This window comes from Glycine soja, chromosome 10, assembly GCF_004193775.1.
Source record: "Glycine soja cultivar W05 chromosome 10, ASM419377v2, whole genome shotgun sequence".
Lineage (NCBI taxonomy): Eukaryota > Viridiplantae > Streptophyta > Magnoliopsida > Fabales > Fabaceae > Glycine > Glycine soja.
Window position 1 is genome coordinate 33,108,795 of NC_041011.1, and position 27,836 is coordinate 33,136,630.

General features: G+C 33.8%; 2 protein-coding genes and 1 pseudogene across 2 annotated transcripts; 2 read left to right on the top strand and 1 right to left on the bottom strand.

Moving 5' to 3' along the window:
* Nucleotides 1–261: 261 nt before the first annotated feature.
* Nucleotides 262–1,579, bottom strand: LOC114371649. Its single transcript, XM_028329020.1, has 6 exons — nucleotides 1,326–1,579; nucleotides 1,019–1,123; nucleotides 830–923; nucleotides 665–760; nucleotides 536–568; nucleotides 262–282 (listed from the first exon to the last, which is right to left on the bottom strand). Exons 1-6 carry the CDS (start codon nucleotides 1,487–1,489, stop codon nucleotides 262–264), a joined length of 513 nt encoding a protein of 170 aa, XP_028184821.1. The 5' UTR covers nucleotides 1,490–1,579.
* A 6,433-nt stretch (nucleotides 1,580–8,012) lies between these two features.
* Nucleotides 8,013–11,301, top strand: LOC114371650 (annotated as a pseudogene).
* A 12,782-nt stretch (nucleotides 11,302–24,083) lies between these two features.
* Nucleotides 24,084–26,751, top strand: LOC114369208 (putative expansin-B2). Its single transcript, XM_028326405.1, has 4 exons — nucleotides 24,084–24,396; nucleotides 24,523–24,635; nucleotides 25,262–25,449; nucleotides 26,335–26,751. Exons 1-4 carry the CDS (start codon nucleotides 24,204–24,206, stop codon nucleotides 26,657–26,659), a joined length of 819 nt encoding a protein of 272 aa, XP_028182206.1. The 5' UTR covers nucleotides 24,084–24,203; the 3' UTR covers nucleotides 26,660–26,751.
* Nucleotides 26,752–27,836: the final 1,085 nt, after the last annotated feature.

Consider the following 27,836-nt stretch of genomic DNA (forward strand, 5'->3'; position numbering starts at 1 on the left):
TTAAATGTTCTACCTTGATGGTCTCTGCAGTAACTACTGTATGTTTGCAACCTCTCATACATGAAGATAGCACCTACAAAGACATAATCCTACATCCATTTTTTCTAACAATACCAACAATGTGAAAGCTTCAACAACCATAAAATTATGAGTGAATAAAACAAGATTAGAAAACAAGAACAAATGTAAAGAATATTATGAAGCAGATTGTCAAATCTAGCAAATTACATATACAAAACGTACATGAAAATTAACCATACCTTACATTTGGCGCTTCATATCCTGTAAAATAGCAAATGCAAATACAAGGCATATACTTAAGTGTTTTGGAGAATACAAAATGAAATTAAGACATTCATATTTTAATTGAAAGATAATAACCATTAAAGGAGCAACACTGTTCAACCCAACCAAAACAATTAGATCAGTAAAACAAAGTTCATGTCCACATGTTATGTAATTACAGCTTTGTACATTGGATGGTTCTAAGTTTCAAAAAGTAAGCTGCCCATTTTTTACGTAATGTTGTGATCACCTCCGGGTCTAGTGCCGAGCCATCACCGAACCACTACACATTGTCAAGCACAAATAATTAATGAAAATGAGTTTAAATGAGTCTACATATGGCGATTTGCCGTCAATGTTTTGGGACTACATTATTTACCGCACTCCAATCACTCTTCAACTCCACGCCAATTATGTTCCCCATCCAATGCATCACATAATACCCACACTCATAGCCTCCGCATTGAACGTGAGTCTACATGAAGAACAAATTAACTATTGAATGTAGGGTTGAACATGATTAATAACATTTGAAGTTGCAAACATTGTATGTAGTTCGAATAACCTTCAGTTCAAGCCACTGGGGTCCAATTTTAGGAACTTTCCCATCAGCAGTCGTGTTTAATTTCTTATATGCACTACATTGGAAGATTAATATGATGTTAATATAATATTTAGAATCGCAGCCTCCAACTTTAAAATAGGTTAAACGACTAAAAATATATTACTTAACTTGTTAATTGCAGTTTTGATATGAACATCAGGCCTTCTACGCACTGAACAAAACCAGACCACCACATTGTCTTTAGGACACAACACAACCATTTGCCAATGGGCGCTGCAATTTGCACACCAGTTATGTATTAGTAGGACAAAATGAGTTACAACATTGCCAAAATGAATTTGACTTACTCATTCAAATAAGCTCCTATGTACAATTGTCGTTGCGATTCCTTAAGCCATTTTTCAATATATTCTTCACATTGCCCATGTCTGCCTTTGCATTGTGTATAGATTGAGGCTCAAGGAATTTGACTTACTCATTCAAATAAGCTCCTATGTACAGTTGTCGTTGCGATTCCTTAAGCCATTTTTCAATATATTCTTCACATTGCCCATGTCTGTCCTTTGCATTGTGTATAGATTGAGGCTCAAGGAATCCATACACTGATCGATGACCCAAGCCATTACTCCACTCATTCATATACCTAATTTGCACATGTCATAAAATAACTGAAGATCACGTAAATGTCATAGCAATATGGATTTCATAGTGACGAATGGATTTTACTTACATGGTCCACAACTGAAGTATGGCTATGTTCAAGCATTTTTCACCTGATGTTATTTCCTTGACATCAGTATACGTTAAGAACAATGATGAATTTACATTTGGAATCCCAAATTCAGTAAGATCCCACACAAACTCAACAGGCTTGTCGTAAATCTCAACAAGGGTCTTAATCAACTCATGCAAGGGGTCCTGTTTAGGAACATCATTGTTTAATTCAGCAGCATTAGCAACTTTTTCTGGAGTGATGCCTGAATGCTATATCATGCAACAAAAGTATTCATTATAGGAATGTTCAAAAGTTTGGAATATACAGTTAAAAAGATAATAATTTGCAGAACATAAAGTATACTACCTCATTTGATACCAGTTTTACCAAAGGCAATGGCCATGCAATGAATGTGTTAACAACATCTCTCACATACTTAATTTCTGATGTCGCTAATGGAACTTCAACTTCACTATCAATTACTTTTTTTACGCTAACCCTTACGACATCATCTGCATACGCTATGCAATGTATGGTAGATGGTCCATATGAATTTTTCCCAACGCCACCAGCTTTGTACAATCTTGACTTTGGACGTACAACCCCATAGGCGGTGTTACACGACCAACATGTTCTTCCCCAGACGGGTTCACAGCAATTTCAGCATTGCTCTCCTTAGTGCTCACGCGTGCACCTAACACATTTAAGTCAAAATTAGTCGGTGCTGAGACCTTATCTGTGTTAAATATGTCAGTAATGATGGCATCCTTCAGCTCATTTTTCCAAGCCTGTAGACTTCGCTTATTTTCTTCTTCAATATCATTCCTGACTTGTTCCCTAATGGTTACTACTATTTCAGCCAACTGTTCTTTGGTGAATGATATGGATGAGGTAGTTGAGGCACGTGAAGTCCTCCCATAGTATTGACTAATTGTGACCCCAGACCCAACTGCATGAACACGACCTCCATGATCTGGTCTTCCTATGGCCGTGTTAAGTATATCTTGACGACCCTGGGGGACAAACTCACCATGTGTCACTTGTTCTTCCAACAAGTCCTACATGAAGAACAAATTTCACATCATTAGACTTCCCTGTCATTGTAAACAACATAACAAGTAGTAATTATATGTAAAACACCATGTGACATTTTATCCAAAATTGAAATTGTTGTAATCCAAATTGAAGTTGGAACTGACAATTTTATCAGCAATTTGTCTTGCAGCCTCAGATGTCATCTTCCCATATCGGTTTGTGTGTGTCATCTTCCACTTGACATGTCTTTGAATGGGAGATGGGGGGTCCTCAATGAGTGATGGATTTTCAGTCATCAATGCATCATGTTGCCTTTTCTTGATTTTCTCGTCTAACAGCTTCTTTTCTAGCAAATCATATCCCCCGCGGGAAAGCAAATGGGGACAACCATTATTCTTTTGGATTTCCTGCATTTTCTTCCTAATTCCCTGTGGTTTAACATATAGTGTTGGAAGGACTTCAAATTAATTTGTCTTTACAATGATATAACTCAAATTTTTTTTTAGACATAACATCTAACCTGCCAATTAGGGGTTTTGCGGGTTGCCGCAAATTCCTCCCATATCTGTGCATCAAAGCCATATTTGACGGAATGATCTTCTTTATGTTGGTCCTCAAAATTACTAAACACAAATTTACTTGTGAGGGATGTTTTAAACTGCCTCCATCTAGTGGCCACAGTTGACATCACCTTTTTCTTTGCATGTAGGGCTTCTGGGATATCAAACTTGGCCTGCAAGACAAATTGTTTACTACTATATGCATCAAAGTAAACATTTAAAATTTTTAAACTTTATACGTCACCAACACTGCACTTACCAAAATCTCATTCCATACTAGCTCCTTTAGTGTGTCTGGTACATCCTTCCAACTGTTATGTACAATTGGAACTTTTTCTCTAGCTACAACACCTAAATAGTTGTGGAATTTCTCTTTATGGGGGGCCCGATCCTTGCCCAGTTGCAGCATCAACAGTGAAAATAGGTCATAGCTGATCCAAGGTTCTTCTAGTCAACATCCTGAGCCGTGTGGATCGTCTAGTATTCCTAGACATCGCCTCTTACTGCTAATTGAACTGCGGAGGGGATGCTAGTGGTGTTGCCATGATTTTGTCCAAATAAAACAAATAACAGTTAACACTGACAAACAAATAGCATATTGTGATATAAATGGAAATATGAACATATATAAATTACACAAGTTGAAGGGAAATAGGTTTTTACATTAGTGTCCTAGGGTACAGTTAACTGACATTATTTTCCCATAGTCCTTCATCATGATCATTACAATTTGCTTGCACCTCATCAACGTGTAATGAGTCATTAGTAGAAGGAATATTTGTGGAAAAAGGTGTAGTTTCACAAATGTCAAGTGTGGAACCATCATGTGTGTCATTTAAACCACTTGGTCTGCCTTGAAGAACCACTGAATATCTTGAATCGCAAGGATCTTGGACGTAAAACACCTGTCTTTCTTGTTGTGCCATAATGAAAGGTTCGTCCATATAACCCACCTTATTTAGGTCTACTAAGGTAAATCCAAATTTGTCTTGACAGACACCAGTATTACCATTGACCCACTTACACTTAACACAACAGCTCTAAATTCAGTATAGTCAAGCTCCTAGATTTCATGAATAACTCCAAAGTAAGGCATCGATGCTCGAATTGGATTGTTGTCTGATGCACTAGAAAAGTGATCGGAGTCGGCATCAACAGTCACACCACTGTTTTGCATTGTGCTTTTGTCATCTGCTGACTTTGTGTAGAATGAATAATTGTTGATATCATACCCTTTCCAAGTAGGTACATTTAGATTTGGCCCAACAGCTAACAATCTTAAAGTCACGGAGGTGCCATTGTCAGCAAATATAGTTTCCCTGAACCAGTTAATGAAAGCTTTATTATGCTTTTGCAAAATCCTCCTCATGTTCATTTTTGGGTTCATTTCAATGAGTTTTTTTTTTGTGAGCATCAAATGTATGGAATCACCTCTGCTGTATTGTTTAATACATATAGATGCGCTTGTGAGACTTCGTGCTGAGTCATTGTGATAACATTGAATCCTCGTGTACCCTTACCCCCCGATGTCCGACCATGATGACTTTCAGGAAGGCCGACGGGTAGAGCACATTCAATGTACTGGGAGCAAAACTCAATACACTCTTCAACAACATACCTTTCGACAATCAAAGCTTCGGGTCGGTGTAGATTCTTCGTATACCCCTTTAACACTTTCATGTAACGTTCAATTGGATACATCCACCGTAGGAAAACAGGCCCACACATTTTGATCTCCCCCACTACATGAACAATTAAATGCACCATTATGTCAAAAAATGATGGAGGAAAATACATCTCCATTTGACAAAGGACAATGGCAGCCTCTTCCTCCAACTCATCCAATCTTGCTGGGTCAATGACTTTGCTACAAATAGCATTAAAAACAAAACACAGCCGTGTTATGGCAACCCGAACTTTGACAGGCAAGATTCCCCGAATCGCTACAGGTAATAGATGTTGCATTAGTACATGACAATCATGAGATTTCAACCCAACCAATTTCAAATCATTGACCGACACAAGGCTCTTTATATTTGAAGAGTATCCTTGTGGAACTTTAAGCATACGCAAACAATGACAAAAACTCTTTTTCTCATTTGTTGACATCGTGTGACATGCTGGGGGTAGATATGTTCGCGAACCTTGTGATATTGGGTGCGACTGTTCTCTTATACCCATTTCAACCAAGTCCTGACGACACTTCAAACCATCCTTTGTTTTGCCTTTAATGTTAAGAAGGGTGCCAATTAAACTATCAAAAACATTTTTCTCCACGTGCATCCCGTCTATACAGTGTCTAACATGAAGATCAGACCAGTATGGAAGATCAAAGAAAATGGATCTTTTCTTCCATATGTTTTTGTCAGTTGGAGGTTTTTTTTGTCTTGCCAAAGATATTTATGATCTCCTTCATGTGATCATAAACTTCTTTGCCCTGTAATGGTTGCGGCGCAGTTTCGTGTTCCTGAGATCCATTAAAGGCTTTTTTCAAACGCTGATACGGATGATACTGTTTCAGAAATCTTCGATGCCTTGTGTATACAGTCTTCTTTCCATGTTTTAGTTGGACGAAGGCAGTACCTTTCTCACATACAGGACATGCATAATGGCCTTTCACACTGTATCCACTTAAGTTGCCATATGCTGGATAGTCATTTATGGTGCAAAAAACCATTGCACGCAACGTAAAAGTCTCCTGCAAATAACCATCCCAGACATCAACCCCGTGTTCCCATAATTTCCTCAGGTCTTCAATCAATGGAGCAAGATACACGTCAATATCATTCCCTGGCTATCTTGGACCCGCTATCATCATGCTGAGCATTATGTATTTTTGCTTCATGCACAACCAAGGAGGGAGGTTGTAAATCATGAGCAAAACAGGCCATGAACTGTGATTGGTACTTAAGTTACTAAATGGATTCATTCCATCCGAAGCAAGAGCAACCCTTAGATTTCTAGGCTCATTCCCAAAATCAGGATACAAGGAATCAAATTGTTTCCATTGCGGACTATCAGCCGGATGTCGGAGCAATCCATCACTTTTCCTCCCGCCTGCATGCCACGTCAAGTTTTTAGCATCATCTCCATTAGCAAACAAGCGCTTAAACCTTGGTATTATTGGAAGATACCAACAAACATTTGCTGGACGAGTGTTATTAGGGGAAATATCATCAATCAAGTCGCCAGTGTTGGGCTTGTAGTGTGATACACCACATGTAGGGCAATTGCACATCTCTGCAAACTCATTTCTATACAAAATGCAATCATTTGGACATGCATGGATTTTCTGGTACGACATTCCCACTGGACATAAAATCTTCTTTGCCTCATATTGACTATTTGGCAACGTGTTTTGTTCAGGAAGCAATTTTTTTAGCAGGACCAACAATTCGGTGAAGCTTTTATCACTCCAGCCGAATCGTGCCTTCAAGTTGACCAGAGCTAATACCGCTGACAACCTTGTGAAAGCTGTGCACCCTGGATACAAAGGCATCTTCGAATCATTTTCTATTTTGTCATACAAAGGAGCATGTGCTTGTTGAAATCCGTCTTGTCCCAGATCGCAAATCATGTCTTCTATACAGTTTCCCATGTCCACATCAACTGGGTTAGTCTGAGAGATTGATGGGTTCTCTAGCAATTCCCCATGCCATATCCATCTTGTGTAAGTTGGAGTGATCCCGTGACATATAAGATGTGTTCTTATCTCAGCTATTATGTGGTGTCTCCCATTCGCACATTTCACACATGAACAAAAATATTTACCCCGCAAAGATGGTACATTCAATTCAGTAAATTGGAGGAATTGTTCAACAACATTCTCATACTCATCACTGATGCGTGATGCTTGCATCCAACTTGGATCCATGATTTCCCTTTGCTGTCATACATTATCATGTTATGTAACATGCATGTAAACCTCACTTTTTTCATTAGAGGTGTGGCCTTATCCCATTCAAGAAGACGTCTTTTATTAGTAGATTAATATGTATATGTTATTTGTCTTTCCTAAATTTGTTGAAATTTCGGCAGCATTTCACCTAAGTCTCCAAGTACACGAGATGAAAGCGGTGCATGTATTCATGCAACGCATTCAAGTATGCACTTGGAGAACAAAGTGAAATGTAGTATACCAAAATTTCAACAAATTTAAGAAAAAACAAACAACATATAAGTATTAATCTACTATAAAAGATTGTCCTCTCAAACTGTCCAAACGGACAATTCAAGATTCCATACAGCGATTAATCCAAACTATCCGTATTAATCATTGTATAAAATCTCAAATGGGAAACTAGGTTCACTCAAAATGCACATAATTGGTTATGTAACACAAAATTTATATATAAATAACCATGAAATTATCATTGCTGAGTCAAACGAATACATACCACACAAGTTCGGTCAACAAGAACAAGTACGGGTGGGATCACAACAGTGGCAAACCAAAACACAACTCCAAAACTCCGATGCTTGTGAAACAATAATTAACTTCGTAACTTTTTGCGCAAACTTGGCCTACAACAAAGGAAATTTGTAACATATTCAAAGTCATTGTTAGTAATTGAAGTTGGATTGTAGTTGTTTTCAAAACTAAGATAAAATGGGAACCAACGGAATTAAAAAGGGTTCTGACGTTTCAACAATTGACATCACCCTAACATATGTTAGCATTTGAATTAGTGGTCAACTCAAGTTTATGAAAATAATTTTATGACAAGCCTCATTATATTGATCCAAAACTCCATTAAACTCTTATCTAACTCTTAAGTTTAAACTCCATTAAACTCTTATCTAACTCTTATCTAATCGTGTGAGTGTGAGTTATTGTTACTAGTTGAGAAAAATGAGAAGAGGTATTTGTAGCATACAGCTTCAGCCTCTTACACCTGAAGCTACAACTGTTGTCAAGCAAGCTGTGAATCTTGCAACAAGAAGAGGCCATGCGCAAGTGATACCTCTTCATGTTGCAAGTGCCATGCTTGCAACTTCCACAGGCCTTCTTCGTAAGGCTTGTCTTCAATGTCACTCTCATCCTCTTCAGTGCAAGGCTCTTGAGCTTTATTTCAACGTTGCACTCAACCATTTACTGGCTTCCACTTCAAGCCCTCTTTTGGCTCCTCAATATTCCACCCCTTCACTCTGCAATGCCTTGGTTGCAGCCTTCAAACGTGCTCAGGTTCACCAACGCCGTGGTTCTATTGAGAACCAGCAGCAACATATTCTTGCCTTGAAGATCGAGGTGGAGCAGCTCGTGATTTCAATCCTTGATGACCCTAGTGTTAGTAGGGTCATGAGAGAAGCTGGTTTCTCTAGAACCCTTGTGAAAACAAGGGTTGAACAAGCTGTTTCAATGGAAGTTTGTTCACAAAAGGCTTCTTCTGATAGGAGCCATGTCAAAGAAAATATCACCAAGCCCCATCATGTTGTTCTTGGTGGTAGTAATAATGTGTCTCCATCATCTGGACCTTTTGGTCAAGTTGTTATTGGCTCTTTCACGAAGCCTAATTTAGACCATGTTAACAATGATGATGTAACTAGTGTGCTGAGTGAGTTGGTGAGGAGAAAAAACATAGTTATTGTAGGGGAGGGTGTGGCCAATGCTGAGGGAGTAGCTAGGGAGGTGATGGAGAGGTTTGAGGTAGGGAATGTTCCTGGGGACTTAAGGTATGTGCAATTTGTGAGCCTTCCTCTCATGTGCTTCAAAAACATTAGCAAGGAGGAGGTTGAACAAAAGCTTATGGAGATTAGAAACCTTGTGAAAAGCTATGTAGGAAGAGGGGTTGTTCTTTACTTGGGTGATCTAAAATGGTTGTTTGAGTTCTGGGCTAATTTTTGTGAGCGAAAAAGAAACTACTATTGTTCTATAGAGAAAATGGTCATGGAGCTTAAAAAATTGGTATGTGGTAGTGGGGAGTCTAGTAGACTATGGCTTATGGGGATTGAAACTTTTAAGGCATACATGAAGTGTAAAATGTGTCACCCATCCCTATAAGCTATTTGGGAGCTTCACCCCTTCACAATTCCTGTTGGCAGCCTCAGCCTAAGTTTAAATTTTCATAGGTAATTAATTAATTAGTTATTCTTTTATATTTATAATTATTAGTCTGGTTTAGAATTTTTTTTATGCTTTTCAAATTTCTCTTTTTCCTTGTCCTATTGTGTGCTTTGTTGTAACTTAACTTCTCTGTTGGGTCACATTTTTCAGTGATTTTCAAGCTCAAGAGAGAAGCAAGGTGTTTTTCAAGGATGTGGCTTTTGAAGATAGAACAGGAGTCAGAAACCATCTAACTTGGTGCAGGGATTGCTTGATAAATTTTGAAAAAGAAGCTCAGAGCATAACTAACTGTATAAGCAAGAAAGTTTGCACTGCTAGTAGCTTACCAATGTGGCTTCAAAATTGTAAGGAAGAGAGAAGTGACATAATGGAAGATCAGGTTTGTATACTAATAGTCACATTTGACCAAAAAAAATATCTATATTAAAAATTATTTGTAACATTTCTGATTATTTTTTCTTCTTTCTTAAATAGGAAAATTCAAGGCTTGAGTATCTGTGCAAGAAATGGAATTCCTTATGCAATTCAATACACAGACGACACCCTTCCATTATGGAATTCTGTTATAGACCCGTATGACAGAGACATTTAGCTTAATATTTATAAATGCTTTGGGAATTTGGTTTATTTTTAGAAAATGAAGAAATACCCTTCTGGTAATCAAACTTCCATGGGCATTATGAGAGAGTCCCCATGACTTTGTACTTTAAAATTATATATTAGTTCTATGATTTCATGCTATGGTATCCTATTCAAACACAATAATTTGGCCATCATTATTCTAGAATATTGTCTGTTGTTTTGCAGCCACGAGATTGTGCTCTTGGATCTGACATTAAAATCAACATGGTTACTTCAAAAAAATCTTGTCCCAAATGTGTTAGCTTGCCAGAATCTGTATCAGTGGGTAAGTTCAATATTGTTTCATCTTTATATTGGTATTTCTATATTGTTGTTTCAGTTGCTCTTAACCACCAAACTAGTTTGCTAAAAGTTACATATTAATGACTGGTGGATTAAGGATGAAGGGATGGTCTGTACTTCATTCTAGTTAGCATGTAATGAAGCATATGTTTGGAAACTAGTTACAATTCTAGTGAACTTTGTGGCTAAATCTGAAATTGGTTGACCTCAGACATGGAAGTGGTCAGATTAATTTAATGTCAATTGATTTAAACTATTGAGTATTTACACTTGGCAATGGCAGGTGGACAAAAATTGATTTATTTATATGGATGTTTCTTCCTTTTGATTGATTAACAACATGTGCACTTCAACATGTTGATTATGCAGAACCAAAAAAAAAAGAAACATGTTGATTGTGACTTGACTTATACAAATGGTTGTCCTTTGCAAGTGGAACATCTGAGCAAGAAACTTGATATCACTTTTCCACCAACATTCTAGATATCTGTAGTAGTGACAAAGAAAGCAATTTTTTTTGTTTCTTGTGACAGAAGAGATTTCATTGAAGAGAAAAATAGTACAACTAGTGGTGTGATAAAGAATCCTCCAAATAATGCTCAAAGTATGAAGCAAGGCTTCCCCAGCCTTGAAAATTCAAGATTGCAACACCCTTGAAGCAGTCATGTACATAAAACAACAGGAAGGCAAGAAACTGTTTTGGGAGCAAAGCATTTGAATTGGGTGAAGAGCTAAACATTTGAATTGGGATCTAGACATGCTAAAGTTTAGCCAGAAAAAATGGTTGAAAGTATTATTTGGGAATTGGGAGCTGTCTCAAGCCTGGTGCCATGTATTTGGAGTCTGGGTTTTATCATTTTCTTTATTATTGGAAGAATGTACAACTGTATAATGCAATTATAAATTCTCCCATGCAGTGATGCAATGCAAACATTTATATGTAACTGATATTATTATGTAACTATAGCATATTATAGTATCTTACCGTAAGTTGTTCCTTTTGTACAAGCTTCTTTTGGCAAATCCTGGGCCAGCAGTGACAGACAAGCTTTATGCATCCAGTTTTGCCAACACGATTGGCGAGGACAAGATCTTCCTCACTGTTGCAGAGGCTGTTGCATATTATTCTCCAAAGCTGGTTGAGGACCCTTGAAAAATATATATAAATTTTGTTGTTGGTCTACAAAAAAAAATGTGGACCCATATATAGATGAAATGTTGTAGGGGAATAGAAATAGAGACCAGAAGTTTTGAGTTTACTTGAGTTAGCTAGTGAATGATATATGAAGAAAAAGGTGTGAAGGATGAGAATTCATATGACATTGGTCACTACAAAAAGCTATGGTAGAAGAAAGGGGCATATCCGATTCTGCTACTGTCTGTTAGTGCTACTATAGCTCCACCATTCTTATCTTAAAAGTGTTGAAATTAAATACTACAAAATAAAATAGAGATAAAGTTCAGGTGGATGCGCCAGATAGACATCAACTTGTTCTCTTGTTGTCCTTAGAATCTAACCCAGGTCTATGTTGTGTGAAGACACTACTACAAAAAGCAGTTTTAACATCGGCTTATTAACATCGATTTTGTTCAAAACCGATGTTAAGTTAAACGCGATGACATATTTGTAAATAAAGTATCCTTCTTAACATCGATTTTTCCAAAAAAACCGATGTTAATGCATACACGTTATCATCGGTTTTTCAAAAACCGATGTTAACTAATGATGTTAACATCGGTTTTTGGAAAACCGATGGTAACGTATGATATGTTAACATCGGTTTTTTGGAAAACCGATGTTAATGCATATACGTTAACATCAGTTTTTAAAAAACCGATGTTAACTAATGATGTTAACATCGGTTTTTGAAAAACCGATGTTAACGTGTATGCATTAACATCGGTTTTTTGAAAAACCGATGTTAATATAAACTTTTTTGTAATTATTTATATATTTTTAAAAAAATCATATATTGCGTTATTAATTATATTTTAATTAAAAAATAAAAAAATAATAATAAACAATAATAAATTCAAAAGGTAAGCATTTAAAAATTAAACTAAATTTTTAAAATGAATTTTGTAATTTTAATTTTATTATTTCATGATTATCATTTAAATATAACACACATTTATATAAATTATTTGATATTAGTTAATTTGAAAATATAAAAAAACTGTTTTTAATAATAGAATTTAACTTTTATAGAATTTTTATAGAATGTTGGTAAAAATAATTATATCATAAAAAAATTAAAATCTTTTATTAATATATTTTTATTTAATTATTATAAAAATAAAAAATTAGTTTTTTTCTACGGAGTCAGCGTCAGCGTCATTAATATTTTGAGAAGTCACCTATTACGGTTTTATTTTTCTGCAAAAATAAAGCCAAATACTGTTTATTAAGATATGTAGTAATAATTATATAATACATATTTACTCACTGATGCACAAGACTATAAAATTATCATTTTTTTTGGAATTTAATTAGATTAGAAATTGACTCCCTCCAAAAATAAAAAGGGCTTAAATACAAAATACATGGGTTCCTCCAATTTAATATTTTATTTTTATCTTTAATTTTTTTTGTTTTATTTTTTTAAAATGTGTTTGTTTTATTTTTGGTTTTTAAAATATTTTAAATAATAGTTTTTTTAATGTTTAAAGTGTTATTTAAAATATTTTAAAGATAAAAATAAACAAATAAATTTGATAAGAGGAAAAAAATGTATTTTAAGGTAAAAGAAAATATCACTTGGTAATCGTATCTTCGTTTAAAATCCAAATGTTCAAATGTAAAAAGCGCCTCTACAGTCCAAATGTTCTAAGAAAATCCAAATTCCAAATATAAATAAATAAAAAAAGTCAAAATGAGGTCGTTTGGCTCCCGTCACGTCGCCAACACACTCGAAGAAAGAAAAGTAGCGAGCTTTATTTTTCAGTGTGTGAGTGGTAAAGTGCATTTTTGTGAACTCAAAATTCCCAAAAGCAAAGAACACAATGCCACGAAGAACACAGCGCCACAAAGTGGTAAAGTGCTGGTTTTGTGAACAGAGCGCCATTTTACTTAATTTATTTTTTTCTTCTACAAAATAGATACAACTTATATTTAACTTTAGTTTTTTTTCTTTTATCTTTAGGATCGAACAGGATATAAAAACTCTTTTGCTGGTTTTGGAGGCTTTGGCACCTTTAGACCTCTCTGGATGGATTGCTAGTGTAGATGAGTTTCCATTCTGCTACTTGAGGATTATGTAGGTTCATCATTGATATTTATATATGGTGAATGATGATTTTTCTATAGACTCTGTGAGAAAAATGCCTCAAGTTAGGGTTTGCGTTTTTATGCTGATTTTATTGACTCTGTGAGGAAGAAAATAATATATTAAAAAAATTATACTATGAGATTTATATCTTTTATATTTAATTTTGATCTAAAATTTTATCTTGTATTTTATTTTTCTTCTCTGATTCTCTTGTGTAAATCAAACACACCTAAATGGACCATTTATATTTATTTATTTATTCACATTTTGATACGGCATGGCGCATGTACATGGAATTCATTTATAGCATTTACTAAACCAAGCACTATCCATGGCGATCGTGGGTCTCTTTTTATTAATAATAATAAAATCGTACAAAGCTGGATGGGAAGCACCTTGACATGCACACCATTGAAACGTAACCACAAGGCACACACACAAGCATTAGGAAATTGACAACTTTTGTTCCTTGTATATCAATTAGTTAAAAATAGCTCCCTCACGTTGCAAGTATATATACATATAGTAATAAAGCAGTATTTTCATTCCATGCCTAAGCAATGTTGGCATGGCAACCACCTCATATTGTTGCCTCACGTGTCTCACGGTACACCACTTTCATGGATAAGGTCTCATTGTTGCCTCATATTGCTCTTTCATTTTCTAATTGATAGCTACTACCAGCCCTGTTTTTAAATTCATATGAAAATCTCCTTAAAAAAATTGAGATGAAAACTATAAACACGAGGTACCCATGTCACCCAATAAGCAAAAAGTTACATTAATGATTAAAATGATAAAAATATAAATGTAACTTTTTTACTGAGAATTAGATAAATTATTAAACTACTTCGAAGTAAATTTATTTTAATTTAATAATTAATAATTTAATTGATTGAATTGCCTAATTTTTGTGATTGAACATTAAATTTATGCTGGGAAAAAAAGACGTCTCATATTTTGATAGATAATTTGTGTAATTAATGTTTCGAAACATTATATTATCAAGATTTTATATAAAAATTTATGTATATATATATGTTTAGACAAATTTTTGTTTACATATTCCGTTTTCTTGACATTGAATACTGGTTTTGTCCCTGTATTATGTACTTATCTTTTCTGAGTTGGTTGGATTTCACTCCATGCGATTTTCAACTCACTCTTATGAATATATATATATATATATGTATATATATATTACCTGTTGATTTGTCTTCCAACAAAATGATAACATTAAAAATGATAATAAGCATTCAATTTAATTTATTAAAGTTTGGTATTGGAATGTGTGATTCTATAGCGTTCTAATCCTCTGTCCCTGTGTGTGCTCCATATATATAAGTCTCATCTCTGTCAGAATCCAGTGCCTACTACTGTCTACCGACTCTATCGTCAATCATCACTAACACTTGTAAATTCTCCCTTGGCTTCCTTACTATTTCCATAGCCAGGTGTGCCAATGCTTTTCATTTTTCTTATTGAGCATGGTAGGGATCTTATTGAGCATGAATGTATATTCTAATGTGTCATGTGAACAACGTATATATCTATTTTTCGTCATTAATTAAGTGAGATATAATCTAAATTTATATAAAAAAATTAAAAGTAAATGCAAAACATTCACGTGAGAAAATAGATGAAAAGGTCAAGTCTTGTATAAAGCATATGCCTATTGACAATTCTAATTATGTGCTCAAAGTAGCGTACGACTCACAATATGTTGAAAGTTTATTTCGTTTATTTATTTAAACAACCCGGGCCGAAGTTTTACAAGTATTTTAGACTGTTATAAAAAAATTGAAATCGTCGATAGATTGCTAGTTGTTACTTTGCACTTCACATGTCTAATTATGATTTAATTATAATCAAATCAGTAATACTTAAATAATTTTTTAATATTATGTAATAAAAATTGAATTAAGTAAATTTTTATTAGCATTAAATAATTGTATTTTATGTAGGATAAAAAACTTAATAATAAGAAGCTTAGTAATTCAAATATATAAGTTTTTGTAGCTTGATATTTAGTACATGTTTGGTAAAGATTATTTTGAATTATCTTTCGTATATTGTAGGACATGGAATGCAAATTTATCTTTACTCACTTAATATGTCTTGTCTTTTTTTTTTCAAATGTAACACTCACTTTCTATTTGTTTTTTTTATTGCACTCAATTTCTATTTGTATTAGTGGATAATTTTAAACCTTCCCTTCCTATATATAACCTAAGGCAATTTATAGCTTCTTGACAAATTCATAGCACCGGCAGGGATGGATAAAGGGGACAAGCAGGGCTTCAACCCCCTCCCTCAAAAGCTTTTTATTTTCTTTTAGTAACTCTTTCTTAAAAACTTTAATAAATGTATAATAATTTTTTTAGATACAAATATGGAGGTCAATGTCATTAAGCAGTGCCAATCAAGCAATTAATATACACAAATATTCCTTTTACACAAAAGCACAAGACGACAAAAGTACAATGCAAAACAGCAGGGTCACCCTAAGGGCTGAATCTCAACACTTTGCAACTGTACATGATGACAATCCCTGTGTAGCTTCAATCCCTTACTTTGGCTTCATTGATGAAATATGGGAGCTTAACTATGTCAAATTTACTGTTTGTGTTTTCAAATGTAAGTGGGTTGACAACAACACCGGTGTGCGGACTGATGATGTAGGATTTACGTTGGTAGACCTAAAGAAACTAGCTTACCAGAATGACCCTTTCATCATGGCAGAACAAGCTAAGCAAGTATTTTATGTGCAAGACCCTTGTGATGAAAGGTGGTTTGTGGTTCTACATGGGAAAACAATTGGTGTTAATGTAGAAGATGATGATTCATACATGGACACTTATGTTAGTCCTTTGTCTACACAAATGACTTCTAACAGCGTCGGAGAAGAAGAAGCTGACGACGTTCATGCTAATCGTAATGATCATGATGAAGGAGAATTAATTAACATCGTCTAACGTAATTTTCTAATATAGTATTTCATTTCGGTACATTCATTTACATAACTCATACAGTGTTTTTTGATAATATTAACTAACTCAACTTTTTCTCTTTAAAGGACCATGGCTACTCCACCTGCCTCGCCTCCTCCTCGTCTTCCTCCTCCTCCTGTAGACGCATCAGCATCTCCATCTACGTTGAAGCGGACACGCAAGGCGACACGGCTACGATCATTGGCCACTAGACCACCTGGGGCAGAATGACCTGTGGTCAACGTCGATCCTGCTATCGGCAAGGCCGACGGTCCCCACAAGAAGAAATTAAGAACATATTTGGGGAATGTCGCTCGTGATAAGGTCGGCGTGACATATGACACCTGGAAGGAAGTCCCTACTGCTCAGAAGGATTTGATATGGGAGGATATTCAGGTATTTGAGTTTTCTTCGTTAATTTTCTTTAATAGTCTAAATTTGTTATTTACTTACAATAAAACCTAATTTATTGTTTTTCAAGCGGAATTTGAAATCCCTGAAGCTTCTGACAGTAGGACAAAGAAGAAAATTCTTCAGATTGTCGGCAAGCGCTGAAGGTAGTTTAAATCTGACTTGACTAAGAAATGGACACTTGCAACCGTCAAGGACGGTGCGAACGACATTGTCTGTGAAAAATATGGCATTAGCAAGGAGAAATGGACCTAATTTTGTCAGACCCACAGAGACCCCTCATGGGAGGTATGTACTTTTTCATTTTAGTTGTTTTCCACAACAAAATCACTTCTTATAATTTATTGTAATAATCATTTTCATTAATGTTAAACTTTTGCAGGATGTGCGAAAAAATGCACAGGTCTCCCAGAAGCAAAACACTGCCCTCCACGTATTGTCTCGTGGGGGTTATGAATATTTAGAAGAAAAGCTCATGGCTGAGAAGACAAAGAAAAGATTAGAAGAAGCTGCCCAGTCTGGAAGCACTGAGGGCATCATTGACCCTCTATCTCCCATCAGACGCCACGTGAAATGGAAGATGGCTCGCACGAAGAAAACTGGACAGATGACGTCTGAGGCAGCAAAGGAAATAGCTGATAGGATTGTAAGTCATTTTTAATTAATAATTGTAATTATCTTTGTTTATTTTGTGAATTCCTTGGACAAATATGTGTTCGGTACAGGATTCTTTGGACGAGCAGGCGTCACAGGGATCGTTCGTCCCCCATGGACGTCAGGATATCCTGACTGCTGCTATTGGGCGACCAGAGCACCTTGGCCGTGTTCGTGCTGTTGGAGCCGGTGTCACCATAAAACAATACTTTGGATCGGCTTCACGAACGTCCCGCAGTTCTTCCTCCATGCCTCCTAAAGACCTAGAACAGTTGACCCAACAAATCAGAGACCAACTGGAGGAGTCAATCACAGAAAAAGTGACTCGAAAGATGATGGCATCCTTCAGCCAGATGCAGTCCCAGTTTCAGTTTCAGATGCAATCACAGGGACTTGCACTACCTCCAGAGCCAGAGGTTGGTCCCTCAGGTCCTCGTGTCAGCACAAAGGAGAGTTGTGTTGTTCCCTCAGGGAACGATCCAGGGACGAGTGACTCAGACAAAAGCGAGCTATACGTTGAAGAAAATTTTTCCCGCCTGGTTGGCCTAGGAAGACTTTATGAGGGATCCACAACAGTTCACAACATCCCTTTGTTGCATGACCAAGTCAAGGTTGGTGTTGAGGAGGTTAAAGATGCAGAGGCTCTCGTTCCTATACCCACTGACGAGGTTACCTTAGTGGGACAGACACCTAACACCTTCCTTGCTTGGCCAACACATCTTATGAAGCGTTTATCAGAACAAGTATTTTACTCTGATTATATGTTTATTTTTTTCAATTAATTTGTTCACTGTAATAAAAAATTACTAATTAACTATGTTTTATCAACAGGCAATTGTGTCTCCAGCAAAACCTCCAGAAAGCCCGAATGAAGAGGTCGATGATCCCCTGTACCTGATGACATTGACCATCCCACAACTGTTTTTGAAGCCTCTCCAGGTTATGTGGGATGCTACCATATTCGGGGTGTTTAATCAAAACTTCCCATTGTATATAAAGCACGAAGATCTCTCTGAAATTGCACACGGTGGTCAATGTCTCAGCATATCTGTTATACAGTTGTGGATTCTATAAATCATTTTAGATTACTATTAATTACCAAAGTAATTGTTTTAAATTCATACATAATTAACTTTGACTTAACAACACAACCATCTGACTGAGACAAGTGTGCGAGCGGGGAATTCTGATGTGTATGGATTCCTCGAGCCACAGTCCATTCATAGATCTGGGCAATCACAATTTGAATCTGAAAGTTACATCAAGAGTTGGATACAGAGTTCAGAACGAGATGTTTACCTTGGAGCCTACCTGAATGGGTAAGTCAAACACAATAATTGAATTTAAATAATCTATACTACTACAATAACCCATATTCGTCTCTACTGCAGCGGACACTGGCAAATGATCGTCATTCTACCTAAGGAAAACCTAGTTGTTTGGTTTTGTTCTTTACATAACAGGCTAGACAACTACCTTAAGGGAATAATTAACAGGTCAGTATTGTTTTCAATACATTTTCATTGGCATAACTCAACAACATCAATATTTTAATGTTCCTCATATTCAACACTAGTGCTTTGAAAGGACTTGATGATGCTCCACAACCGAAATCCAAGGCTGTTGCTAGGTGGATTGTTGTTAAGGTACGTGATTTAAATAAAAGTTCTACTTATATATATTTTATGTGTGTGTACACTAATTGTAGTTAACATTTAATTAATATCCAAATTTCATTATGTATGTAGTATAATAGACAAAAAGGAATCACTGAATGTGGCTACTACGTGATGCACTGGATGTCCACGATAATCTTAGGATCTTTCAGGAATAATTGGGAGACGGTAATTGTTTATTTCAAACAAAGTTGGTTTTCTTACAATTGTTATTACATTATTAATTTATTTTTTTATTTGATCATGCAGTATTTTCATGAAGTTAGATCATTGGAAGCAGAGAGATTCAAGGCGCTTCGCATCCAGTGGGCACAGTATTATCTAAAAGTTAGAAATCAAACATAGGATGTTAGGCAACTATGTAACTTTAGGTTACTTAATTAGTTTACATACTTTGCATTACATTTTTTATAATTGTTGTTTCATCTTAACATTGAATAATCTTTGTTAATAGCTAGTTTTTTGCTAAAACCTATTTGAAAACAGAATGCAAATGATATATGTTGTGTGCTGTGTGGTCTGATTTTAAATTTACAGGTTAAATTTTGGTTTTTTTGTAAAAACAGATACATTATTTAAAAAAAATTCCTGAAAACAACATCGGTTTTTCCAAAAAACCAATGTTAACTGTCAATAGTAACACATTGGTTAACATCGGTTTTTTATAAAAAAAAAAGCCAATGTTAACTGTCAATAGGAACACATTCGTTAACATCGGTTTTTTTTTTTTACAGAAAACCGATGTTAAATGTCAATAATAACACATTCGTTAACATCGGTTTTTTTTACAGAAAACCGATGTTAACGTTAGGTAACATCGGTTTTTTGAAAAAACCGATGTTAACTGTCAATAGTAGCACATTCGTTAACATCGGTTTTTTGAAAAAACCGATGTTAACTGTCAATAGTAGCACATTCGTTAACATCGGTTTTTTCAAAAAAAACCGATGTTAACTGTCAATAGTAACACATTCGTTAACATCGGTTTTTTACAAACAACCGATGTTAACTGTCAACATTAAAAATTCGTTAACATCGGTTTTTTTTTACAGAAAACTGATGTTAACTAGCGTTAACATCGGTTTTTTTTTACAGAAAACCGATGTTAACTAACGTTAACATTAATTTTTTTAAAAACCGATGTTAAATGTCAATAGTAACACATTCGTTAACATCGGTTTTCTACAAACAACCGATGTTAACTGTCAACATTAACAAATTCGTTAACATCGGTTTTTTTTTACAGAAAACCGATGTTAACTGTCAATAGTAACACCTTCGTTAACATCGGTTTTTTACAGAAAACTGATGTTAACTGTCAATAGTAACACATTCGTTAACATCGATTTTTTTACAGAAAACTGATGTTAACTGTCAACAGTAACACATTCGTTAACATCGGTTTTTGTAAAAACCGATGTTAACTTTCAACATTAATATACATTTTTTGGGTGTAATTCATATTAGCAACATCGGTTATTAATTTTACGTTAACATCGGTTTTTAAAAAACCGATGTTAACGATAATACTATCAACGTCGGTACTTTGAACCGATGTTGAAAGTCATAAATAACCGATGTAGAAAGCATATTTTCTAATAGTGAGAATGGTCTCCTATGTACTCTCCTTTTCACTAGGGATCGAAGTTGTTGTAATGTTGTTCTTCTTCATGACTGCTACCCCTCTCATTGAGCCATTGTCCCCTCATATAAAAGAGTATAGAATAGTAAAAAATTTGTAGAGTATTTATTGTTCCATTTTACCATGTAAATGGTTTCAGGTTCGAGACATGGTCAAGATTAAAACCAAACCAAACTAGGGAGCATAAACACGAAAACATTATCTTAATGGGTTCCTAAATGCATACACTCAAACATTACTTTGTTAGGGCAAGGCAACATTTGCACAACAACCTAGTTACAACAACATTCCAAGTTCACTAAACCGTTAATAATTACTTCTTCAACACCAAACAAGAAATTTCAAACATCGACAAGCTTACCTTGAAGACAAGTTGTAGGGCACGACAACTCTGAAAAGGGAAACTCACTGGCTTGTGCGGTGGTGCCACAAGACGAGATGTCGGACGCGCGACAATGCACTACGCCCTTCGACCGAGGTCACGGGGGTGCGACAGAGATGCAGGCAAATGGCAGAGGTCATGGCGAGGTCACAGTAGATCAAAATTTCAGAGAAACAGGGAAGCGGGAGCTCGAGCGCGAGTGTTCATGAATTAGTGCACAAAACCTTATAAACCTCAATGTTAACGACGGTGGCTCAAGAACAACGTCGTTGACATTCAAAATTTCAACGATAGTGTTTTCAAAAGCACCGTCTTAACTTACCTGCTGCGTAACCTACAAAGACGGGCACCCCGATCAACGTTGTTGAATGTGTCACGCGCCATGCACATGGCACATAAAATGATAACATATTTATGGAATTGCCACCGCTACTCCTACTACGATAGGTATAGCGCGTCGTAAAATGGCTTTTTTTTAGTAGTGATGTAACCAAACATATTTTAAAATATGCACGAATGATATTTCTCTCTTATATTCTTGAGAATAAGCTTCTTGAAAATGAAAAAAAATTATGTGAAACAAACTCCTTGCAGCTTGTAGAAATATCTCAACAACTTACTAATTAAGTGATTATAAAAAAACGTAATCGTAATCTTGAATTGAAATTTGAAAATGTGAGTCATAAACAAAAAGTATTAAAAAGCAGGCATTACCAACTAGCGTATAAATCAACTAATTTGATGTTATTCTACTTAGTAGTCGACTTGAGAGTTTTGCAAAGAGAAAATAAAAAAATTAATGCAATTGTTCCTATGATTCAAACACGATTTTCTCTAGTAATGATACATACCGTTTTTTTTTTTTTTAAGTTTATAAGAAAATCAAGACAAAATGCTTGAAACTTGAAACGAGAAACAAAGAAAGCTGAAATTTGGGAAAGATTTTAATCAGTAAGTTTTTAAATTTATTATATATATACACACATTAACTTATTACCTATATATAGGCTTTAGTATTTTAGAACAATTTGAAGTTGTATGGCGTGTTTGGTACGTTGGAAAAACAAAGAGGAAAAAAAAAGAGAAAAGTTCAAAATTTTACTCGAAAGAAATTTTCAATTTTGTTTTTAATTTTTCTTTCTTTCTATTTTTTCCTAATTAAACAAAAGAAATTACATTGTCATTTATATTTTTTCCTATTTATTTATTTTGATAAAAATATGTTTTTGTTTCCTCTAAATTAAATTTTTAACAACTTGATTTTAGTCTTTCATTTTTTTTTATCTTATTTTCCCATATAATTTTGAAATACTCTACTTTTATTCCCTACAGTGTTGTTATAATTAAAATTTAATGACAATTGCATAAAATACAGTTAGAGGAACAAAAATAGAGTATATTAAAATCAAAGAGATGAAAATAGTAAAAAAAATTTAGACGACTAAAATCAAATTAAAAAAATTTAAGAGAAACTAAAATCATATTTTATCTTTATTATTTTCTTTCAATTTGAATATACTATTGTATTTTAAATAGTTTATTTTAAAGAGGTTGCAGCAGAATGTCTGTGGGAGTTGCTATTCTCGATTAAATTTTTTCTATTCACAACTCCATGTTCTTTTAAAAAATATTCTAAAAATGCACTTTCTTATCTAATAGAAACATGATTTTATTATATATTTTATCAACAAAATCACTTTTATTTTGTATAATTTTTTTACATCCTCTCTTACACAATAAAAATGTATTTCTTGTTGTGTTAATTTTTTTTTATGAATTTTTAAAATTAATTTAGATATAAGTTACTCTTTTTAAAGTAATCAAATTAATTATGATATAAATTATCTATTTTTAAATTAATTATAAAATAAAATTTACCCTTTTAATAAGTTGTCAACATTATACAAATTATCTTTTTAATTAAAATTGAATTAATTAAATTAATTAGATACACGTTATCATTTATAATGGTAGTGGTTCTCTTGTCTTTAGTGTGCAATAGTTAATAACAACTCCTTCGTCCTCAGGATAAAACAACCTTCCAACATGAGTCATAAACCTCTCAGCACGAAAGAAAGTTCCGCAAACTAACACCCACCCATAGCTCAATATTGCTTGGAAAATTTACAAAGCAGAAAATACGTTTATCTTGTTCAACTTGTTTCACGTGTTTTCCACACCTATGCTGCTACTTCCTTTCTCATATTTATATTGCTTTGAAAATGTTTTTTAGAGTAATTAAACCAATTAGACTCTCGAATATACTCAACGTTCAAAACATTTGAAGCCAAAGTATCAAAACCACAATTAAAAGGTATTAAATCACATAAAGACAATTGATTTAAAAGCTATTAAATCAAATTAAAAGTTTATTATGTTACACAATTTATAATCAACTTAAAAGCTTTCAATGGTAATCGATCAATATTAAACCAAATTAAAAGCCTTTAACTTTTTTTTTTTACAAGCAAAAGCCTTTAACTTAAAACATAAACTTATGATATAATCTAAAATATTTTTTTATAAATCATTTCACATATAAACATAAAATAAAAAACTCTTCCATAATTTTCTGCTTATAAGATCTCCATCCATCATAAAAATTACGAGGTTGATCCCATTTTATGTCAACAAGTTAATAGGTAATATATATAATCTTACCATGAATCTTTGTTGAAGTACGTTGATGATTTCTTAAACTGTGCATGGATACGTCTTTTCTAATCTAATCTCTAAACATATAAAAAAGCAATATCCACCTAAGATATTAAGGAGTGTATATCTTTACAAGATGGTGAATACGTAAAGGAAATGTACATCTTGTATCACAAATTCAATTTACATCGCCTTTGTCTTGTTCTTGGAAATCAAACATATTACTCTAAATTGCCATGTGAAATAATTTTGCTCTTGTTTGGCATTTGACTTACCTTGTTTGCTTCTCTATAAATACCATACTATCCATATATAGCATCTATTTCTTACATATCACAATTAACTATCAACATCCAATTAGGGATTTCGTGATAATATGGCTTCTACACTTCATCGTGCATTGTCTCATTTACTCACTCTTGTAGCTTCACTTTCAATACTCCTTGTGCTCCCTTCCTCTTGTTTCAATCCCAGAAAGATTGTCAATGCTTCATACAACTCAAACGGTTTATATTGGTCACCAGCTGTGGCCACTTGGTATGGACCTCCCCATGGGGATGGAAGTGAAGGTATTAGAAAAATTTAGATACACATACATGTAGTTTTTAATTGGTACAAACTAAGAAAATTAATGCTTGGATTATATATGGTTGAAAATGTTTCAGTAATTATATTTGTTAATTTTATATATGTAGGTGGTGCTTGTGGTTTTGGCAGTGTTGTTGGGGTACCTCCATTCTCATCAATGATATCTGCGGGAAGCCCTCTTTTGTTTGAATCAGGCAAAGGATGTGGTTTTTGTTATGAGGTACTAACGACGAACATATGTAGCTGTTAAATATATGTTTCTGGATTCTTATTATTATATTGATAACAAATACTAACAACAAACTTTTTAATATGAGAAATTGTTAAATACAAGTTCCAAGGCCGCCGCCACATGTTTATTGTTTCGGCTAATCTCCATGTGATATATATGTAATCAGTTTTTTTATTTTAATTTTTTAAAGAATTAATAAAACTCAGTATCACGTAAAGATTGTTTGATCAACAATATTAATATGAGACCATGTAATAATTTTTCTTGAACACATTTTTTTGGTTACAAATCTTTAACACATTCTATTCAACACAATTTTTATTATTTATTAAAATTTATCAGACATCATAATTTTTTATAAATCCATTTTCTTTTTTTCGAGTCTCAGGTTATTTTGTAATTTTAAATAATAATAATAAACATGCAATGTGTTAAAAGAAGTTTCTTAGAGAATCTATTAGTAACCCTCCTTATATTGATATGCATTGCATCTAGCTATGTATTAATTAATTAATAGGTTTGCACATTCTAATTTGATATATATAATTAATGTGAACATGGAGATAAATTAATTAATAGGTTTGCACATTCTAATTTGATATATATAATTTCAGGTGAAGTGCACAGGGAATTCTGGATGTTCAGGCAACCCTGTGAGGGTAGTGATCACTGATGAGTGTGCTGGATGCTCAGATGCTCAATTCCATTTTGATTTGAGTGGCACTGCTTTTGGTGCCATGGCAGTTTCTGGCCAAGATGAAAAGCTACGCAACGCTGGCAAAATTGCCATTCAATATAGAAGGTGCGTACTGGGTTCTAAGATTTTTTTTATGTGAATTGAACATGATTTTAAAATTTTAAAATAATTATGCATCCGTCCAACTGAACTAAATTTACTTAGTACTTAGTGGTTATAAGATTTTAATAACAAGCAAAGCACATACAAAACTTATCTACAACGTAAAAAAAAAGCAATACTTATGTACTTTTTTATGCTTACAATACTTATGTATGTGTATACGTTCAATATTTCTAATTACATATTATATTTTTACTTTTTTTTTCTTTTACGTTTATGCTCATATAAATGAAAATATGGCAATTATAGTTGATAAATTGTAGCATTTTACTAAATTTACAATGATTCATATTAATTTTAAAACATATATTTTTTATTTAAATCTAAATATTATATTTTACGATAATTTTATATTTTTATATTGCTACAGATGTTTTAAAAATGATTTTACTGCACCCAAAAAATAAGTATTCATTTCCGGTTCTTACTTTAACAAAAATAATTTGCAACGAGACCAAAAATATGAGATTCTTAACTTAGAAATTAAAAGTGAATTAAACTCTTATAGAAATTATTAAATTTGATGATATTTTTAGGCTAAAGATATGTTCATCTAAAAAAAGAAAATATATTTTAACCTCTTATAACTAATTGTACTCTCGTGTCCATGTTTTCATCTTTTCATTTATGGGCCGTGTCGGTGATTTTTAGCTTCTAACTAATTAATGAATCCTATCCTGCGTACGTGATCAAGTAATTAATTTCTAATGGGACAAAATTCCCAATTTAATTTTTATTTTGTCATTACATTTTTTTTACACACATTAGATAATTTTATTTACATTAATGTAACCAACAACTGGAGATGAATTTTATTAATTTTTGCAGAGTTGAATGCAACTATCCCGGTGTATACATAGCTTTTCACGTGGACTTAGGATCCAACCCCGAATATTTTGCAGTTTGTGCTGAATACGAGGATGGGAATGGTGATCTTGACAAAGTTGAACTCAAGGAAGCATTTTCAGCCTCATGGTATTCCATGCAGCGATCATGGGGTGCAATTTGGAAACTCAGCAAAGGTTCACCACTTAAAGCACCATTCTCCATCAGGCTAACAGACTCTGGCAAATCTGTTGTGGCTAACAATGTGATCCCTTCGGGCTGGAAACCTGGCCAGACTTATAGATCAATTGTGAATTTTAGAATCTAAGTTGTCCATTGGTTTGGATCATCAGCTTGTAGCTCTCTCCAACTTAATGTAATATATAAATAAGAAGATAACCCTAATCTTAATTTCTAATAGTGAGCTTTTGATTGTGTTCTTTATTAATCTTAATTTCTAATTTAATTTTTTTGCTAGCTTTATTTTTAACAAATTAATTTAACATACTTTTTTCTTAACTTTTAAGAAACTTGTGAATTTGATCTTTATTTATTTATCTATCAGTAAGCATAAAAGTTGGGAGTAAAATTTGTCAAAAGAATAAAACGGGTAAAAATTTCCCAAAAAAAAAAGATGGGCGCTAAATTTGCTAAAAAAAATCAAAAGTTGAAGGCAAAAAAGATAACTAAATTATGAGTAAAATAACAGAGCATATAATTCATAAATTTTTAAAAGTTGATGATAAAATGTAAAGAAAAATTATTGGGATAAAATTCGATAAAAATTAAAAGTGGGGATAAAAAGTATAAGTAAGCTTATTATTCATTTACAAATTAATTAAATTATGGGTCGACCTATGCTTTTCTATCCGAGCTGGGTGGAGGAATCAGAGTGTATTCAATCTTCGCTAATGAACGAATGGAACTAGCTAAAAGACTTGACTATGAGTGAATAATACTCTCTCCAAACTTAAATATATTGTTGGTAATCAAAATTTAAATTTTCGGTAACCTAAACGGATTTTCCCAAACAAAGAATGGGTTTGAATAGTAATTATGACCAGAAGCTATATGGGCCGAAAAGGGTCATATGAAGCCCAAGTATGATAATTTCTGTGGGTGAGAGCAAAATATTGGAGTTGTTTTTGATAAGGAAGCTATTGATAATGTTGTTATTAAGATTTGTTCAAGAGAAGACTAAGTCGAGAGTCGGTTGATAGAATTAGCCATGATAAGAAAGGACATATGTAAGTGGTGCTGAAGATATAGAGCAGTTAAGAAAATGGTAGTTTATCATCTGTTGTTATTTTGAACTTAGAGTATATTTGGATGAGATAATTTAAAATTTTAAAGAATTTCAAATATTTCAATTGAAATTCTTTCATTTTCAAAATTCTGTGTTTTGATAAAGAAGTTAAATTTTTTTTCATTTTCAAAATTCTGTGGTTAGATAAATAAATTAAATTTCTTTCATTTTCAAAATTTTGTGTTTGGATAAAGAAATT